Source organism: Anguilla anguilla, chromosome 18, assembly GCF_013347855.1.
Source record: "Anguilla anguilla isolate fAngAng1 chromosome 18, fAngAng1.pri, whole genome shotgun sequence".
Classification (NCBI taxonomy): Eukaryota; Metazoa; Chordata; class Actinopteri; order Anguilliformes; family Anguillidae; genus Anguilla; species Anguilla anguilla.
Window position 1 is genome coordinate 16282965 of NC_049218.1, and position 21721 is coordinate 16304685.

The window sequence follows — 21721 nt, forward strand, 5'->3', positions numbered from 1 at the left end:
TTGTGTCCTTAATATTTCTTTCAAGTTTTTAACCCAAGTATAACCAATATAATAAGTAATAAGCACTATTAGATTACCATGAGCTGTTCAGCAGACAAGGACAGGGTGGGCTTGTATCCTGCATTCATTAACATTCATATCCATAAGACACATCATATGTAAGCCATTCCTCATTGCTAGCTAGGTTAGAGCCAGGGTGCATGCAATGCCAAAACAGACAACAATGATAATTCCTCCAGAGAATTGCTAGTAAACAATGCACATTCTATCAATGTTTCTCTGACTTGGCACAATTTTGGAGCTAAAATTTCTGTGGATTTTGTCAGCTAGATTCTTGCTGTGAAAAGCATACTTAGGTTATCATGATTTGTGTTTGTGGATTTCCACAACACAAAGAAGGTGAATAACCCCAAGCTTGTTTTGCCATCCCACATGTTACAAAATAAGGAACTGTTGTGGCTAAAACATTGGCATCATAAAATAGTCCATTGAGGTAGAATCGTGAGTTTTTTTCAAACAGTGTATAGTGTGACCAGATTGACTGAAAATTTCACAAAGAAAAAAAAAACCAAAAAGCGGAATGAATCCAAATAAGCCCACTCTGGCCGGTGCGATCAAGGGGTTAACTCAGAAGGCAGAAGCCAGTGATCTTAGAGGTTGCGGCAGTATTTTCTTGTAGAAACCACATACCTGTCGGCTACTTCTCACATCAGAAACAAAGCAGGACAAATGCTTAAAGAAGCTGAAACACACCTTTGGCTCCTTAAGGCTACATACACCCCACTACATCACTCTACACACAACAACACGCCATCACCTACAGTCAGCTCAGTGGCTGCCAATTATTCATGAAAAGGCACACAATACACCAAATGGCTTAGTAGCACCACACTTGAGCAAACTTAAAACTCAATATAACCCTTATTGACCTGAAGTTAAACCATGCGGAAAGTATTTGGCTGCAAGCATCCTAAATTATGAAACAGCTTTCATTGTCCCATGTGAGAATCAGAGGCTGTCTCTATGCAGAAAAAAAACCCATCTCTCTGCTCCAAATCCACCCAAAGGCATCCAGCAATTCAGCACAGGGGAGCCAATATCAGACTACAACATTTATCCTTAACCAAAACACTAAATGTGATCACCTCTTAAAAATAAATAAATAAAAATACTACAAAAACAGAAAGCATTTCAAAGTATTTCATTTGGATGCTGACATTTGGTTATTTATTGGAAAGAAACCTTGATCAATGCCAACTAAACACAAAATTGACATTTTAGAGATGGAGTGTAACCATGGCAGAAAGGTGAATCTTACAGAGTCTGTTTTGTGATGCTAATCACGATAGAACACACTTGATGAAGCAAAGAATGGAAATAATTACAAACATAATTAAACTTGCTGTGAGACAAGAAATTCCCTACTCCGCTTCCTATTAAATAAATCAACGTGTCATACGGAAATAGTATTTTATTAAAGGGATATTTAAAAAAACAAAGACCTTCTGGAAAAAAAACAGTTCAAACAATAAAGACATAAACACAATACATAATAATGTTTAAATAATAAATAAGCTTATATTTAATACAAACTTTAATTAAACATTATATAATGGACCCAAGTTACAAATATTACTAGTTCCCTGAATTCATTCTCATTTCTGTTTCCACCAAACTTTGAGAAGCCACTACCATGATGAGGATTTTGAAGGATATGACAAAAGCCTGAACTTCCTTTAATAAACAATATTTAGCAAAATTGTCTCTAGACTGTGAATCACTACATCCAAACATGAGAGGTGAAATAATACAAGGCACAGCAAGCCTCACAGGCACACTTGGCGAGACCTGTGTTTCATATACGAAGTACAGACGGAACGTGAAACACGGCTCCAATGACCAGCTTAGCAGGGTTTACAGAATAACTATGCATTAACATTGAATAGCAAGCACTAGAATCAAAGATTTTATATAAGTTATAGCTATGTGTATGTCAATTTATATTCATTTTAAAAATCAGATTTTGATCCACCATTTAACCCAGGGGGGAATGCTGCTTTGTCTATGCTACCTCATTTTTAATTTTACAAAAAAAATATATATATATTTTTTTGTTGGGGGATTTAGTGGGCCAAAAATATTGCTGGCGGGCTAGATTTTTCCCGTGGGCCACCAGATGCCAACCCAAGGCCTATACCTTTACAAATTACCCCTGGAAGAAATGACTTTCTTCACTCACACTGTCGGTCAAAACACACAACTCTCTTTTAAATTAGGCACAACATTTTTTTTTCTCCCAGCAGAAACTTCAAATATTTTATTATATTTTTGATATACTGTTGATAAACACCCGCACAATTGCACACAAGGGCACGGTAAAGCAGTATCCAGTAATATGTAACCTTATCACACACAACTGCTGTAGACTTATTATGAGGCCCTGCTCAGACAGTAAATAGAGGTGAAATGATACTTACACGCTGTGTTTTTGTGGTTTGTGTCCTTGCTCTGAAGCATTTTGACCCCTCTGGATTTCAACTCAATGGCCTTTTTCACTGTTGGGAAAGGCAGGAAATTGCGTTATGGTGCATTCATGTAACAAGTCAGAAAATTCAGCTGAGGGCAAGGCTGTAGCCATATCGTGTTCTACCACACCAGCTGGTACCACAAAGGTGGAGGAAGGTAGGGGTGTTGCGCAACACCGAGCGTGTTCCTGCCACAGTTTGTGTATGGGAGGATTCTTCTTCTTTTTTTTTTTTTTTAAATGTATTTCAATAACATTTATATATCATATATGGTAATTCCACGTCAGGTTTCAGCCTAGAGGCTAACTCCAGTAATTTCTAGCATGCTGCCAATAAACAGCTATTCCAAGTTGTGGAACGATACTTGTGTATCAAAAAGCTCATGCATTAGCAATGAAGACCCCATTAACAATTTCCCTTAAGTGTATTTTATAAAGCCTTCAACTTAATTTGGTTAGCCTGTCTGTGTAATCCGTGACCAGCTCTGCCTACCAGTTCTTCACCATTGTGTGCTAAACCAACAAAAAATAGCCTTGGATCAGTCGATGCCAACCCCAGCCAGTCAGAGCCCTTGAAAGGGAAAACTTTCGCCTCTCGACCTCCTCCATGCATTGATACTCAATGGGAAAAACTACGAAAGGAGAATATTCTTCCTTTCAATAGAGGGTGCTGTTTATATAGATACACGCCAGGTTATAATGCTGTTTTAATGAATTTTCATATTTTTGTTACATGATATTCTATTTGTTTATTTAGAGAGTATGCATTCTCCCACAATTCCCTTCACATATTCACACACCTTTGCTCTCTATGGCAGGTGAAATATCAGCATTCCCTCTCACATAGTCCAGTAATTATTTATTATTTATTTTATTCTTAATGCAGCCTGAAGCAGTGTTGCTAAGACACAATCCAGACAGCTCTTGCATGTATAATGGGGACAGGTCATAAATGTCTGCACAGGTAAGGGCAAGGGAAATATAATGTACCACTTGCTTCCAACACTACAACAAACACCGCGGCATTGAAAGAGCAAGCTGATGTCGCTGAATGGAGCCTGATTACATTTGGCTCCCAATCCCAGCAGTCATAGCTCCAGACTCGCAGCCTGACACTTACGTTGGCTGGAGCCAGTTTGGCTTTTAAACCCTTCTGAACTCCACATATAATTTAATCAATGGTATTTCTGTAATGCATAGAGACAACTGAAATGCAAAGGTGAAATGAACAGCCTTTTTTAGAATGCTACCCCCTCCTTGCATAGCTAAATCTGAATACTTTTTTGATGAGAGAGATATTTAAATATGACAGTTTACCTAAAATATTGACATGTGACGCAATGGTTTATTTTTTCATTAAGCATACATGCAAATTGGCAATTGCTGTGTTATGTATATGGGTGTAGAACTGGTATGGAAATATAACACAAGCAAGTTCATTCACAATAACGTGAATGCAGTGTGCTTATTGAGTCAGAATCCTGCGTTGGTAGAAGGCATGCTTTTTAATCAGAGTACTTTTAATTATTAGTGAGGTGGGTGTTCCTGAACCAGTCAGGTTTTGATGGATTGTTTGACTGTTGGATAGATTTCAAGTTAGAAAAAGTCAATTCCAGGCAGGGGCAGATATTGACATTAAAACTAAATGACATTTGAGACATCTCAACAATTGACACTAAACCATACAGTATTCTACATTCAGTTTGTTGCATCTAAAAGATTCACATGTTGTCTTTATTTGCATTTTTGCTAAAATATTCGCAAAATTTGGCACGCCACTTGGCAACTACAGTTCAAAAAATGTTTTTTGATCATTCAAAATTATAAAACAAGTCACTCGTAGTGAGGTGCAATAAAAAAATAGCAATGCCAGACTTCCACTCCAATCTGGTTTATTAAATTTTTAAAAAGGAAAAAAACCCTCAGTATGTGTTAGTGTGTGTACCCTTCACCTTTAAAACATTAATCAGGAAAAGCATGCTGTGTAAATAATGAAAATCCAATAGAGCAGCATGAAAGTATAGAGTTTATGCATTCATTTCTTTAGCACAAGATAATACATGGGTGGTTGTAAGAAACAACTTGCTATAATGTATATGCTAATGTTATGGCTATGCGTTTACTCAAGCGATTCATTTAAATGTGAGTCAGTTGTTTACTTTCAAACATCCTAATTTAAAGTGTTAGAATGCTACTGCAATTAAAATGGTACTTAATTGATAGTGTGATGATTTGCGATTTGTAATCAATCAGTCGACAGTCCTAATTGATACAGGTTTGATTGATGTGTGATGCCACAGTCAGCAGAAGCAAATACCCCTTCCTGTGTACTTCCATGTGTAATACTGTATTTTGAAATATGAAAACTTCAATAAAATGTGTATCACTTGCGCAGAGGCAGTACCACCTACCATATTTCTATAGTATAAATGAAACCTGTTGAGTCAAAACTCATCTTAACAACTGTGTCAGAATTTGAGCATGGTGTACATTACAAAAATGTGCTAAAGAAGGGCACGTGGATATAATACTTGGAACAGTACATAATAATTATTTAAAATAGCTATTGTTTTTTAATAGTTTTAAAAACCGGGGTTGTGTTTCATGTTCACGCTTCTGAGAAATAAACTCAATAAAAAATAGTCATGATAACAATAAATAAATAAACACTTATTGCCACAGAACTGTGCAGATTTCATCAGACATTCTTTCGGAGGAATCGAGAAGCCCAAAGAGCGGGGCTTGGTTTTTATCTCTCAGGGTAAAGCAAGGCAGGAGAAAAAGGCAAGGAGTCCTGCATTAGCTCTACTGAAATGTCTCCCGCATTACTGCAGAGAGCTTTTACATCTGCTCAGAAACCCCAAACCCAGACACACTAACCCTTTACCTTGATACTGGGCACTAAATCCTTTCCGTCTGTGGTTGCTGTCAGATGTGAAATGCAGTCGAAGCCAGTTCTTGCTGCTGATGACGGGGGAAGGCAGATTCATACCGGTCAGCCTGCAGGGAGGGAAAGAGTCTCATTTCAGGGGCGCAATCTCACACCACAATCTAAAGGGCACTTACCAAGGGCTATCCAGCTAAGGGAGACTCATGAAAAATTAGTGGAATCAAGGAATCAAAAAGCAGCTTTTATCGGAATTCCTCATACCTGGCTGATGAAGTAATGCCTTTTTGATAAATAAAAAATAAAAAAATGTTATGATGGGAGTTCCTGGGTTCTGTTTGCATGGCAATGCAATCCTACAGCAACACTAAAATGTTCAATGTGTTCAATTCATTACTTTAAGGCTGACACCTTTGTTATCGTATGAAACTGTTGAGGAGGTGGGTTATTTGCCAGTTCTTTAAAAAGTATACCGCAGTTTGCAAGATGAAGACCCTCTGTTGTCATGGCTTTGAAGTTAGCAACAGACAATACTTTCTGTAGTTGCCCAAAATGGACTGGATGTTTTCACAGAGCTCAGGAAGCAAAAGACAGTCACATTAAAACCGATGGAATTACAAAATGTACAAAACTTCAGTCATCCGTCTCTGTGGAGGGCTGGCTACTAATTTTAAGAGGGATATGGCTTAAATCCTTGAGATTAAATAATTCACCAACAGTTTTTTTTCTCTGTTTCTTGTCTTTATACATTTTCTTTTATTTTTCAGATAAAGCGCTGGCTGGTGACGGGCTGTCCCCGGAACTGAAGCTCAAACTGCAGGCCCTGGCATGCGAAAAGCAGGAGTCTTGGGATACTGGCTAAGAAATGAGGTTCCAGCATCTTAACGTACTGGTTTAAAAATCGAACCATCTCCTTGCTGATTGTAGGTGGCCTTCCCACAGGGTGAGACGTCATTGGTGATGTTGTCACCCTGGGAGGGAGAGTTTTGGTGGGTGTCACCCTCCCCTTCACGCACCTGAGGATCCTGCAAGTCTGTCTGTATTGGCTGTGTATGAATTGTACCACTGCATCACAAGGCTTATGTAGCTTGGCTGGTGAATTAAAGAGGGAAAAGAAGCACCAGCTGTCAGCACGCACTTCAGAGAACACTGCATTGAGCCCAGGCTCACCAATGGCATTGTGCATTCCAAACCGATGGCAAAGAAAAATAAAATCAAAGAAGAAAACAGACAACAACAAAAAAAGTACTGGAGAACTGTGTGAAATCTAAGGAGAAACCTGAGAACAATAAACCAACTATAAAAAGTTGAAGATGCTGCTTTATTTTTATTTATTTTATTAAGTTCTTTAATTTTGTATGGTTTTAGTAAGGGGTCTTATAAGGTACAATTCTGTAACAATATGGGCTCATGCATAATTGCTCGCTTTAGCTAGCTGAAACAAACCTTTTCATGTTTGCACAATATTAATCCACAACACACAAAATGGATCACTAAGCAAAACTGAAAGTGTAAAACAAATCAAAATCACAAAACTTTTGTAAACTGCTAGTGCTCATATATTGATGTAACCCAGTTGTTAAGAATGTGAATTGATTTGTCCTGATCCTTTTGCGAATAGCTGTAGACTGATCAATTTATTTATTTCTCTCCGGGAGAATCCCTGCCCTCGGGATGCTCTAATTTGATTGTTCCATGAATTACGCTTCACTCTCTGATCTCCTCAGGTGACAAGGTCATTTGAATGACCCTGTTCAGTCTTCAGTGTTCCCGGGTGCGTCATTTTATTTTCAAAAGGATCACAAAAGACTCCCATTGCATTTCCTCAATGAAAGGACCATGCTGAAGTCCGTAATGCCCTCGTATCCAGAGGGCAGAGTAAGGCTCATAATGCCTGGCTTGGTGGGGGGGTGGTGGGGGATGCGAGGGGGCCTGTGTGGGGGAGGGAGGAGTTGGGGGGTGGTGAGGGGGGGGGGGGGGGATTCTTTATATGATGATATCCCAGCTACCATACCATACATGCACACTATTTTTTATTATGTGTACAAGCTTGTCTTTTCCTGGTAAAAAGGAACATATTTTTATGTTAATATATAGGAGGATTATGGAAACATGGTCACTTCCAGTGTGCCCCAACACCCGCACACAACAAGGCTGCATCACAGAACTGTCTGTCCTGTCAAAGTGAAAATCCCACAGGATACAACCACACCTTCTTAATGCTATTCCGACCAGGTACACAGGGTTTACAATATTAGCTGGAATTCATAGAGTTAAAATGTCTTGTTGTTGACACTGCAAAGTAATGTAACTTAGAGACAAACTTTTGAAGACAAAGATGGAGTTAACACGCTGTCATCAACTCCAGCTTCCAGGCAAAAAGGCCTATTTAACTAACTGCATAAAAAGGATGAGAAACAGTTCTCATAAACAGCATCCTGATCTACAGCAAATTCCTATTAAATGTATGCGGTTTTTTTAAAGTTACATAAAAGGCAGCATTAATAAAAATGATATATTTGTATGAAGAAAGGAAAAGATAACTTGAATAGAGTTAGAATAAAGGGCTTGTAAAATGTCCTCAAAGGATGTTTAATCCTCTTCCCCTCCAACACACCCCCCCGCCCCTCCGCTCTAGCTCCAGGCCAATACACCCCCCGCCCCCGCAACACACCCTCCCCACAAATGTTCCGGGACAAGGCTGTCTCCATTCTTTGACAATCCATTTTTCTGGACAATTCCATTTGAATCCTTTGCTGTACCCACTGATTACTGTTTAGATTCTGGACTTTGCCAATCCATATTTCTGTGACAGTACAGTGTAGTATTTTCATTTTTCAGGCATGAACGCAATTTCTTTCTTGCCATTAGTTTTTTTTTTTTTTTGGTCTCCTTTGACAGCTGCAATCTCTACTTCCCCAGCTGCTATCAGATGTATTTTACAACTGCAGTTTATGCAGCTAAAAAAATCAAACATGTTCAGATGTTTGTTTGTTTTTCTATTAATTGACTTCATCAACATAAGTATGTATTACAATGAATACACTTACTAGTTAAACCATCTATATCAAACTGTATTGGTTAAACTAATTATACTGAGTAATTCCTTATTGACATTAAAATTGAAAAGCATGGAATAATTCATTGTAGTCTGTTTTCCTGTAAGGAAAATTTACAGCATAATATTATAAATATAATAAATAGGAATTAAATGTTTTTGATATACCTAAAAATGATTGCAGTATACATGTGTGTAAGCAAGCTACTAAAGGAATTTTACAGCTTTAAACATCCATTCACAATGTAATGCAACCAAAATGTAATTTTACACTGATATCATTTACTAAATACGGAACCAATTCAGTTCTGTTTTTGTTGTTTTGGATCAACACTATTTTAACATCCAGCTTATTTTCTGAAGGTCTGGCTTTTTTCAGAACAATCTACATACATTTGCAGAAGTAATTGAAAACTCTGAATATGCATTGCTTTCATTGAGTACTGGTGTGGTGAATTATAATGCTTTCTACACGGTTCTGGACAGTGCTTACACTCTCGTGAACACTGGGAAAAACACGTGTGTCTGATTTCCTGTGTGCGGCAGTGGCTGGTCTTTGTTGAGCGAGTGAAAGAGGATATGATTATTTTACACTGGTTGTTCTATGATAGCTTCTCAGCAGGAGATAGACAAACATGACAAGAAGGCCCAATGAGGGGAGAATGTTCCCCTGTTCACTCTAAGAGACTAATCTCTCATATTACAATACTGCACATGTCACAGCCAATCAACTACACAAATCCAAGCACCCATCGCCTTGGACAGGCTCAAAGTCTTGCATTCTCTTAAAAATCTCCTTTTAAAGGAAGAGACCAGCTGAAATAGACAAAAATTATGATGTCCTCTTTTTCATCATATTATTATTGTCATTTTTCAAATAGTATGCTACGGACTAAAATATACTATGGAAGCCTATGATGTGTGTTTGCATTTATCAGTCATAAGGTCTGTATTACAATGCAACATAGATTCATTTCCCAAAGCATCCACAAACCAGAGATGTTTTGCCAAGGACCGTTTGAGGGAATAAATGTGAAAACTTTACAGCTTAAAAGTTTGGTCTCACTAAGTCTCCTTTATTATGTATACGCACTAGAAATTTTAATATTTTAATCACTTAAGTTCCATTGGAGAATTAAAAAAAAAAAAAAACATTTACTGCAGGTCATACTCAGTTTGGTAAGTACATCCATCAGATGTGCTGCAAACTGAACGTAAATGTATCTGATTTTTAACATTCAAATCAAATGAATACATTATGCACTATATCTTCAAAGGAATGATACATTTTCTTGGACCTTTTATCTTCTCAACAAAGTGATTTGTTTCCCCTGTGCAACTTACAAAGTATTGGCAGGTAAACATATCTCTATAAGCTTTGACTATTACATAAACTCAACAGCATCATGTGTTGGTACAGTATAGAGGCTTTCTTGCCTATTTCAATGGATTCAAGTAAAGATTTTCAGCTTGAGTTATGTCCATTGCATCAAGGCTCCAAACCAGTGGGCTATTCAGGCAAGTTAATCTCCAGAGTGCATGAAATCATCCATGTTTGCCAAAAGAGTGTGTTACATTGTCACTTGAGAGAAAGATGTTAAAGGTATTGTAAATATTATGACATTTATTTTAACAGCAATGATGCACTTTGGCATTGGTAATCCCTGCAGATATACAGAGGTATGAAGCCAGGCGCTAAAGAGCATATCCAGAAAAATGCTGATATTGTAGAGCTTACTCATGTAGAGTCCAGCATGAGCTGTACATATTTTTCTATGACCCACATATATTTCACACATTTATATCACCATTATAACTTCACCATCATCTACAAATTATTTCCCCAACCTAAGATATTCACTGCATGCAAATTACTCTGAATTGTTTTCTACATATGTTAGGGTTATTCAAAGTCATTAAAGGGTGTCTAAACTTAGATATTATGTGACAAATGACATACTGTATATCCTGCATATAATAGTAAATTATGAATTTTTCAATTGCTATATGCTTTTCTGCATTCTGTCTTTATCAACTGTGTAGTGCTAAAAAGACAAGTAAAAGGTACTGACCACATTCACCGGTGCACTGGTCATTTTCAATGTTGTGAATAAAGAATGCTGCTATTAAGCCAAGTGTTTGCAAAATAAGCAGGTGTATAACACCAATTCCATGCAACTAATGGGTAATTCAAAGAAACAGCACAATAGGTGGAGCCAGAGGTATTTACCCAACTTCAGCCTTAGTCAATTGCTGCAATTATTGTTATAAATTTAACATGTGTCACTTCTACCCCATCTTGCTTTCATTCTCTATACTCTGCCCCTTGACTTAGTCACTAGCTTGACTTAAAGCAGGGCTGCCCAATCCTGTTTCTGAAGCTCTACTGTCCGGTAGGTTTCTACCCTAACCCTAACAGAGCACACCTCATTCAACCGCTAGCGATCTTGTTGAGCAGATAATAAGTAGGATCAGGTGTGCAAATTAGGGTTGAAATAAAAACCTACAAGAAGTTAGATCTCCAGGAACAGGGTTGGGTAGCCCTGACTAGCTGATTGACTCTATAGCAGTCGTCTCCAACCCTGATGCTGGAGATCTACAACGTCTGCTGCTTTTCGTGGTTACTCTGCATTAAGTGACCTCACCTGGCTACCTGGGTCTCAACTGGGAACTGATTTTAAGGTGGAAATAAAACCTGCAGAGCCTGCGGCTCTCCAGAACCAGGGCTGGACCACTGCTCATACAGATTATAATCCCAATAATAAAGCTTTTTTGTACTTGTTTTTCAGTTTATACTTGTAAACGGCTCATAACACTGTCTAGCACTGTTTTTCTAACATATTCTAACACTGCTTCTAGCCTTTTTATGCACTTACTTACATTGCTTTGCATAAAAGGGGCTCTTAAATACTTAAATGTGCACATATTTACTAATTAGTTTATTTTTTATATTTGCGTGGGAAGATCTATAGGCACATGGAGGCCTTTCGGACAGTCAACATGAAACAAAAACCTTTGTTGATGTACCGCAGCTCACAATACCCCCAGATTGTTAAATTGAAATATAATTTATTGTTTTTTTTTCACTATTGTCTGTTACTTTTGCACTTTAAATTCAGTGCACTGAGGTTTTGGTCATTTTGATTTTATCGATGCCTGTTAGGCTCTAAGGATAATTACTAGGTAATACGGGCTTAACTCTGATTTGGAGGTCCTCAGCAAGATATACACATTACATTTCATTACAATCACTTAACAGACACTCTTATCCTGAAAAACTTGCAAAAGTGGATAACTTCACTGTTATTCTCTGGAATACAAAAGTGTGATATATATTTTGCGAAGCTGAGCTCCAGGCAGTAACTTGGATAATATATATTCCCTTGAGATGTCTTTTAGGTAGGCTGAATTGTTGTCAATGTCAAATCATTTCACAAATACTGGCCAAAATAAGTTTATATTTCCACAGCCATCTACACATTCCAGAACACATGGCAGAGCATGACTCCAGAATACAAATAAAACATTCCCTGACACTCTTTGAAAGGAATGGAGACTGTGCCCATGACGGGATATAAGGCAGTCACCTTTAAGGCCTCTGAGAGCACGTTACCCATGGATACGGGGACAACATCCGAGAGACAGAGGCCCAGAGAAATCCTAAATGGGACGTCTGGCAGAAAGAAAACATTGCACTTACACATGACTCTCATCCCTCAACCCCAGTGTGCATGTCAATGGCACACATGCTCACAAGACTATCAGTTTATCCGCACTAATTTAGTCTGCTGCAGCATTATACACACAGCAAATTAACATATTTTAAAGATAAGTATGCACATTACATACAATTACAACTAACAACTTGTCAAGAATAAAGCCAATATACCATGACGTGACATTTTTCTTAAAAAGGATGGGTAGTCATTCAGTAAAAATGCACTTTGCTAGACAGGTCGGCTGTTTCTACACATAACAAATCTTATCATTTTGGCCTTTATCAGTATATATTTATATTTATATTAATGTATTCATTATCTTGGCTTCACCTAGGGCGGTTCTATGTGCATCTCAGGTGTCCTTCTTAGAAGATTATTTAAAGTTGGCTGAGTACATCCAAGAACTACACCAAACATTAAACTCTATTTAACTCTGAAGAATATGTGAACACGGAACACCGCAACATCACCTTGGGAGTGACAACAAAAACTCCACCCCGAGGTGCACTGAAATTCATCTAAATTTGTCCAGGTGACCACCTGAATTACAGCAGAAATCACTCAGTGATTTAAAAATGTAATATGGAAGGTTACCCCAACCTCCAAAAGTCTGTAGGAGGTTGACAGCTACACATAGAGTGCACTTAATTTCTCAATTTCCAACTGCTAAACTAACCAATTCTGGAACATGACATAAACCAATGTGCTTGCCAACCAGATAGCAATTTAGGACAGCACTAAAGAGTTAGTGTGTTACAGTAGATAGCAAGCTAATAATTACAGGATAGGCTCTGTGGACAGTTCCCTCCGAGGGAACCCCAAACCAAAAATAAATACCTAACATTTTATTTTCAGATATTATGCCCTGTGTTATGAGACTACATATCTTTATATTTATAGAACATAAATATATGAACACTATTTGTTCCTTTTTATGACACAAATATGTGTTGAAACTGTATGGTAAATCCATGCAGAATTTTTTTTTTTATTTATGTGTGTTTTAGTTGTTTTTTTTTTGTTTGTTTGTTTGTTCGTTAAATTTTTTTTTTAACCATCTAATCAGTGTTGCAAAATAAGGTCCCATAATGAAGTATTGCTATGAATATTAAAGTGAGGGGATCTAATAAAAACTTTTGAAATTTCCATCTACAATCATTGTCAAGTCACTGTTTTCATTCTGTAAATGTGACCCTAAACAGGAAAATTAAAAAACAACTTTACAATGTGAGCTGTTGAGAGAACATTCCAAGTCACTTTTTCAGGTTTCTTTTTTTTTTAGTATATGTATTCCCATTCTAGAACTCCCCATGGCTTGGCTTCAGTTAAAACTGAGATATCGATATTTTGACCATTGGTGGTGTTCCTCTTATGTTTAGTGTTCATATGGGCACATTGGTAATCGATAGCACAGAGCAGCAGAATTTTACTTAAAGGATTGTCTGGGCTGGTGAGAATGCAATCATTTGACTCCAAATTTGCACAGTGCTTAACTGTTATATTGATACACCTATTGTGCTGCTTAACCCTTTTTGATTCAAAATGACCAAAGCAGGTAGGAGTGAAAAATACTCAATTAGCACTGTACACAATGAGAAATTCCTTCCTCTAATATCTAGGTGTGTTTGCATGACTGCTGGTATCAAAATAGGGTCTAGTATCACATTTAATGTGCTTAAACATAGTACAAAAAAGAACAGATCTCAAGCGCTTCAAATAGGGAGCCCAATGTGTCAAACAAAAGCAGAACTGATTAATGAACACAGATTACTTGGGGCCTGATACTTGCTTGAGATACATAGATAACTTCAATGTCCAGATGAGTGTTTTTTCCTCTGCTGGGTGACTCAGTGGGGATATGATAGATGTGCACTTTGGGGCGGAGTCTCACTGAAATGGTGTGTCCCACTGAATTCCGAGTTATGCATATCCCGGCTTGAGATGCTTCTCATCCCGTTTTATCTACGCGGTATTTGCTGGCACTTAAAGGTAGAATAGACAGGGCAATCAGCCAGCATATGGAATTACAGCTCAATGGATTTTACAGCTCAGTGGACAACAATGGGTTTGCGTGCAATACTGACAAAATTGATTCACCCCATGTCATTTTATGGCAGTTTAGAGTTTTATTTTCAAAAGGTAATATGAAGAGAAGTTAAAATGGAATACCTTTTTGCTGGTCACCACATTTGGTAACCAATTGTTGGACTGTAGGCAATTAATTCATTGAACATACAGTGTGCCTCTATCATTAAAAAGTAGAATCCAATCTGTGATTTCCTATATGTATTTTGATTTACATGGACACAGTCAGCCTAATATTATCAGCCCAAAAATTTTCTGGGCTACTTATTGTTAGCAACACTGCAGTTAAGTATGTCTTACCCCCTCTTTGTCACCATTATTTTGCTTACAACAAAATTAACAAGCCTTGCACTTTTTCATAGTGATACAGTAGATAGCAAATGAGAAAGGGCAGGATTTATTGTTAATTCTGCCGACACTGAAAACATGCATGCTGTTCAATACAAAGCTTTTTAAAATATGTATTTCTAGGATTTTTTTTTTTTTTGTGAAAAGTAAAATCACCCATGTTCTGTAGCACTACATATTGAGATAAATAAAGCAAACGCCTATGGTATCGGAACACAAATTCACATTTTCCATCTGTGGCCTGTGGATATGGGACAGAAGGAAATAATTGAATTATGCTCAGTTCAACTTAGCGCAAGCCACCCATTTTCAGAGTAAAATGACTGCATCTCTCAAGTGGAAAAACACATCGTTCTTGAGTGCTGTAGTCCCGCATAACCGGGAGTGTGAAAAAAAACAACAACAAAAAAAAAAAAAACACTTAAGCTTCTCAAGCCAGGATCGGGCCCTTTGTGAAGGAGAGAGAGACAAAGGATAACAATGTGAAGTAGTGATAGAATTTTTACCCGCAAACAAATCAAAGTTTACAAGTAGTAACAAACTGCATACACAAAACCTTGAACACTATCATTTCCAGATATATCATCAAAAAGTAGGAAAATGTTGCTAAGCAATTAGCAAACATAAAATGAATTGCGTAGAACATTCTGGAAGAAAGCTTTGCAGCTGCGACACTGTCACCAGCATCGTGCATGACTGAGATGAGACGAGATGCATTGCTATGTTCCATAACGGGAAGCTATAAATAGAGCGCAGATTACAAGCTGCAGAATGAGAATTCTGTTCATTTACTTCAAGAGATTTGCTGGAGCAAATGATCAACAGTGGAACCGGGTTCCGAGGAGGCAGAGATGGGAGAAATGCCACCCCCTTGTCTTGTTTGCTCTGTACTGGCAACATGAGGTAAAATGCTGTCATCTGTGGAATTTCCCGAGTTCTAGCAGGATTTTCCCCCAGTTTCTTTAGCTACTCAAAAGCTGGGAACTCATTCTTGATTTCAATGGTACATTTAGGTTTAATCTACATGTTTGACTATGTGGAACAATAGCACAACCCACAAAAAAAGAAAAGCTAGTCGTTATGCTTGTCCTTGTGTTATCACGTTTATCTTTGTTTTTTGATGTTCTCCTGATGACACCTGTGATCCACAAATCAACATAATCACACATCTTTTGTGATGCACTGGCAAGCACAAGAGCAGAATTGTTATATTGTTAGCTATTTAAACAGAAATTGTCAACAATAATTCAAATATATATGTAAATAATACATATATTAGATGTTAGATTTTACATTAAAATATTTTAATTCTGTTGAATCTATAGGTTTCTGCTCACAATTTATGTTCACATTTAAGACAGTTAATTTTGTAATTTATTGTGAATTTGATACAGAAGCCTAATTTTCCTATTTTACTATAACTATCCTCAACACGTTCCCAGTTGGCAGTAAAATTTCCTTGACAAACAGGAAGCAAAGATGGAACATAAAGGAGGGGTGAAAAAAATTAATGGACCGGTTTATTATTTATATGCAAACGAACAATGTGTTAAACATGCCTTCAAACAATCACTAATTACGTTTTGTCATAATAACAGCTGCTCATGGTAGTTTAACACTTGGGATACACAGCACAAGAAATGATAACAGTAATATATAGTCTTGGTTTTCTGATCATTTCTACAGATCAGTGGATAAAGATTCCTTGATTAACTAAATAAGCGTGTAATGGCATGAGCATGGTCAGCGGGTACTCCAAATAGCATTTTTCATAGCTTTAGTTATGCTCAGATTATACAATAATAATTTATACATTAGAAGCAATTCATTAAGTATATCAAAATGGACATTAACCAGGTTTGATAAGGGAAGACTTACCACTCATGCATCTTAGAGATGCCACAATAGAAGTAACAGTAAGCTCTCTCTCTCTCTCTCTCTCTCTCTCTCTCTCTCTCCTTTTGTTCACAGTCATAGCTATTTACAAGCATTCACAAACCTAATATATCATAATGCATATATATGCAGCAACTGGGGTTAAAATGTATTACCATTTGCATCGTCTGACAGATTTCCCAGCTTTCAGCTGATAAAACCTTCCTGCGCCCATCGTACAAGCATGCATTGTTTGTATTGTATTTGACAGACTCTCAGGAAAGTGTGACAATCTTAAGCAAATGAAGCCCCTGCACATGAGACAAAGTTAATGCATGTCTTTATATATCTCTCTTTTTTATTTGTGCATTTGCTTTGTTATAATAGAAGCAGGGAGGATCTATTTAATAAAGTGTCAGTTCTTTAATGTCCACGATAATGCATTTTGTCCATCTTGATAACTCCAGATATCAATCACGATAAACCTAGGAGGTACTGAAATTACCAAAGAAAGAATTTCAAATGATCTTGGTCAAAAGCAGAAGCCTGTAGCAGACGGCCATGGCAGAGGGAGAATGGAAAGAGGGAGAATTTTCATATTAATATATAATTTGTTTAATGCTGAAATTCAGTAAAGTAAATAAATGGCTGTAATTGCTGTGTGCGATCTCTGACATGAAACGAGAACTCACAGTTTGATTGATGCCAAAATAATGAAGAATTAATAAAGAGCAATAAAAATTTAACATACAAAATTACACATTATATAAAAAATGTATTCAATAAAGCCATCATCATCCAGAAATAAAGTATGTATTTAAATATTCATGTTGAACTCCAAATGTGCAATACTCGAGGATCTTTCTCGTAATTTGCAATAACATCGAGCCAGGTTTTCTGCCAGTTTGAATTTCTCAAAGGTTCTCAAACTCAGTTTTAACTTGATAAATTCATGTTACTATTAATTCTATCCTTATTCTCCTTTGTGCTTTTCTGTATGATCTGAAAATTATATCAATATTGGGTGATTCAGTGACATTTAAATGCTAAAGTTTTGACAGCCTTTCAATTTGGAATGACCGATCACATACATTCACACGCATGCTGGCAGGGGTGATCTCCACTGGTCACCTCCATCCTTTCAGAAATTCTCTACTGTCTCATAAGGTATTAAATGACCTTTCAAGTCCTTCTGCAAATTACTTTTTAATGAAAAATTAAGGTTCTTCATTGATGTTCTATTTAACATGTTGATGAATTTTACTGATGGTGTAATACTGTAATAAAAATAAATACAAAGGAGCATATGGTAAACATTGTGAAAATCTCGAGTGTGCTTTAAAAATACAATAGTTCTAAAACTGTATTTATTTTCTTTCTGATGGCCACATTTCATCATATGTGGGCTATATTTGAGTGTACTTATACATTAATATAAGGTGCCACTGACAGCTGACCATGGACAATATGCTGTCCTGAGCACCAGTGTGCCAACAATGTATCATAATATTTGTTTCCAAGCAACCACTCACGCAGATGGCCATCTCTTTGAAATACTGCAGAGAGGTTACAGTTGAGATAGCGCCACGATAACTGGCGAATGCATTCACGCTTTGCAAAAATCTTGGGTTGATGCGCTGCTCCAAGCACCAGGTTCATCAGAAACAATAATGAGGGGGGAGCTGTTGCTGTTATTTATGATTATGGACTTCAGTCTGGTCCTCAGATATAATCTGTGATGTCTCCAATTCTGTAGGTGTACCATGTACAGCCATTAAAACAGCAAATGATGTGTAAAGATAATATACTGGTTTCTTCTCATGTCACAGTATATCCAGAGCACTGCACAGTTCCCCTAGCCAAAGTGACCTTCTCCACAAAGCCCTTATATCACTACTAGCCTGTTAGCTCATTGCTCTATCCATTACAGAATAGCCTTTACAGTATACCGTGACCTGCAGAACAAGACTGCCATGAACAAATGATTGACCTGTGAAGGACAGGATATTAATCATTTAATTTTATTCATGTCAGCTCTTTGGAATTTTGGACATTGTTGCAGTAGCAGTAACAGTCATATGGATATTGGTACAGTAGCAGTATCTGTATGGATCCTCTACAGTAATTACACCCACCAGGGATTCTGGTATTGCGCTCAAATGTAATTGTGCTGGACCTATTCTTATGGCTGGCAGATTCCATTAAAATACTAATGCGCCATTTATTTGCACCAACCCTTGCCACCAAAAGATTGATCCAGCTTCAGTTCACAACCCACAAAGTGAAAAAACAAGGATGAAAGTAACAACTTCTTTTTTTTTTCATTTTAACACAAACAGTTTGCTGAGTTAACAAACTGTGTTCATACCTTACACTGACTTTTTACGCCTTGGCAGTTTGGACCATTATGTGTTGTGTGTGTGCAGCTTTCTCAACACAGAAACTGATTTGTGAATGTATAAATAACTGCCAGTACAACAAAGCATTTACAGGCAAAACACTCCACATGAGGAATGTCATTCACAAAATGGAATGTGCACTATAAAGGTTTTATTAATGACTTCCCATCCAGGCCTTTGCCACAGAAATACATGTTTTAGTTTTGCGGGTTGTTTTCTCTCTTTCTTTCACTTTTAAGAAATAATGCATACTGAGAAATGGTCAAGCCCAAACCAAGGATTAAGATCATAGCCCGCGATTTCATTTTCATCAGATCGTGCCCACTTCATCGCCTGAGTGAAGAAAGAATGGGATCCTGACGTCGTATCGAAAGGTCAATGATAAAAAGAACATATTTATCACAGCGCGCATTGTGACGCTGGTGATAGAGAGGCCTTTATTTTTAAAGCGGCTGACAGAAGTTGACGTGACAGGGAGGGAGATATTTGCCTCCTGGGGATGTGTGCCGGGGATTGCTTCACTAAAGTCAATCAGCAACTTTCACAAGGAGCGAATGTAAATCGCGCATCGACACATGAATTTGTTCACCTGTCAGCTGTCAGTCAGGTTCAGTGTGTCTTGTCCCGTCACGTCTGCATGAGTAACAGTCACTTTGCTCAGCCATCAGCATCTACAAATAGCCAGCTACATGGAGCACGTGAAGATAAATAAGAAAGATATGGCTTTTAGTCGAATGTGGTGAATGCAGAGTGGGGGATTATTCACCCACTCTTGTGAATTATTTATTATTTGTACTGTGATTTCTATATGTTCTGATAATTTATGATTGCCATGAAAACAACACACAAATTCTTTACATTTTTTGAATCACATGTACACACACACACACACACACACACACATATGACAAAAACAATGACATAACGCGGCATGTTTGACCTAAAAGTCAAGGATGTAATATTTTCCGACACGCCTGTCAATACCATCAAATAAAATTTCATTTCTGGAAGTGTGTTTCTAATGTGCACTAGGCTGAAGGCTACACTGGTAATTTTCTCTGGAGTAAAAAGAACCGTCAGCTGGATTAGTCCTTCAAGACTTAGTACTGAAAGTCCTACAACACTGCCGGCTGTCAATTTGACACTTCCATTTTTCTTTTTGTGATTTTTTTACTATTTTGCAGAAGAGAAGTGAAATGTTCAGAGCAATGAGAACAATGAGAAAGCATATGGATCTTCATTTTCTGATTTCTTCTTCTTGATTCTTTAAGGAGGGTGATTCTTTGTCTACGGTTTTTCAGTGGCTTAAGATGGCAGACTACACATCCACAACAAGTGGCAGGAGGGTCAGACATTGTTGTTCATGGTGGTTTGTGGGATGTATTCAGTTTTCTGGGATGTGGTTTCTATGTTCCCCTTTCTCGAAGTGACTATCAGCTCTCCCTTTGACAAAAGGTTATTTGGGGCTCACCTGAGCAACCTTGTCCCAATATGGTTTGGAATTGCTCTTGACATTAGACTTGCTCTTAAAATTGCTGACTTCCTGGATGAGATCTTGAGGGCTGAAAGGGTCATTCTGGAGCACAGCCTAAGTGCACTGATGTCTTCTCTGACTAAAGTACCTACAACAAGCTTGACAATTTAACCTTGAGAGGAGAGATAAATGCTACCCATGAATCTAAATGAGAAAATGAGAAACGCTAAGAAGACTTTGTGGGCTCTTTCATATATTTAACAGGCACATATGGGAACAGGCTTTTGGCGTTGGTACCAGCTCTGTGTTGTGTACAAGTTCACCATCATCATGCTTAAAATACAAAAAAAAATCACTCAGAGCTGGAGAGCAAAGCCATTTTGCTTTACGCAGTAATACACTACAAGTTGCCACAAAGTTGTTTCAAAACAGTTAAACTATGACATCAACAACTATAACATTAGGTTTTTGGAATACACTGACGTTGGCCTACGTGTGAAATCCATGCATGAAATTTTAGACCAATAGATAGTTAAGGAGTTCAACTGATGCAAGATATCCTGGTTGAAATATGAATCTAACAGGCAGGCTCCACAGAAGCCCCACTGCCCCGCCTGATGTTGCAGAGCATCAGTTAACATAGAGGCTGGCGGGGTGGCGGGTTGCTGAGTGCTAAATGATTAAAAGGGAGAAAAAGCATTAGTCTGAATTGGGCGAAGCTCGAACGTAGCCACCGCTTTAACCTGCTTCCTAAGTCATCCAGACAAGCATCTAAAACAAAGTCAATCACTCCAGAGAAAGCGGTCAATACAAAAAACCTTCGGTTACAAGAGAAGGGTACCAAACTAAACAGCCAACTCCTGTTGCCACTCAGCATTACAGAGATGGATTGTGGGTAATGGCCCTGCAATGGATTGCTTTCCTGGCTGGGGACAGACTTGCGGCAGTATGTGGCAGCGCTTAAATCAGCACCAATCAGGAACATCTTTTGTCCTATGAGCCATCTCATTACTGCAGCTTTACTAATGAAGATCCAACACCAGCACAGCATGGTGGGACAGCTTCCAAACGTCATAAAAAAAGTTTGGGTGTTTTTTGTTGTTTTTATTTTTTTTAATGCCATTACAAACAGTATGTTCTTGTGATTAACCTACTGCTTTATTTTCTTTGGGAATTGATGTCTTCGGGAATTGAATCAGTTTTCTAAGACGTGCCCTGATTGAGAAATTATGTCAAGAACACGAGAAAGGCATTGAGTAGATCCCACAGAGAAGGCTGTAGACATGCTTAGTGATAGTCGTCAAGGACAAGCAAGCACCGTCTCTGGTTCTCCCATCTGCTTCCACCCATGG

The 21721-nt window shown here is 37.8% G+C and overlaps 1 protein-coding gene across 3 annotated transcripts in view; it reads right to left on the reverse strand.

Annotated features, from left to right (window-relative positions):
* The window catches only part of csmd1a (CUB and Sushi multiple domains 1a), a 500723-nt gene that overhangs the window by 148140 nt on the left and 330862 nt on the right, over positions 1-21721 (reverse strand). For all 3 annotated transcript variants that reach the window (XM_035400756.1, XM_035400757.1, XM_035400759.1), the window contains exons 6-7: positions 5412-5524; positions 2478-2555 (exon numbers count right to left, since the gene is read on the reverse strand). In XM_035400756.1, coding sequence (XP_035256647.1) covers positions 2478-2555; positions 5412-5524 — 191 coding nt within the window. The remainder of the gene's footprint in view (positions 1-2477; positions 2556-5411; positions 5525-21721) is intronic.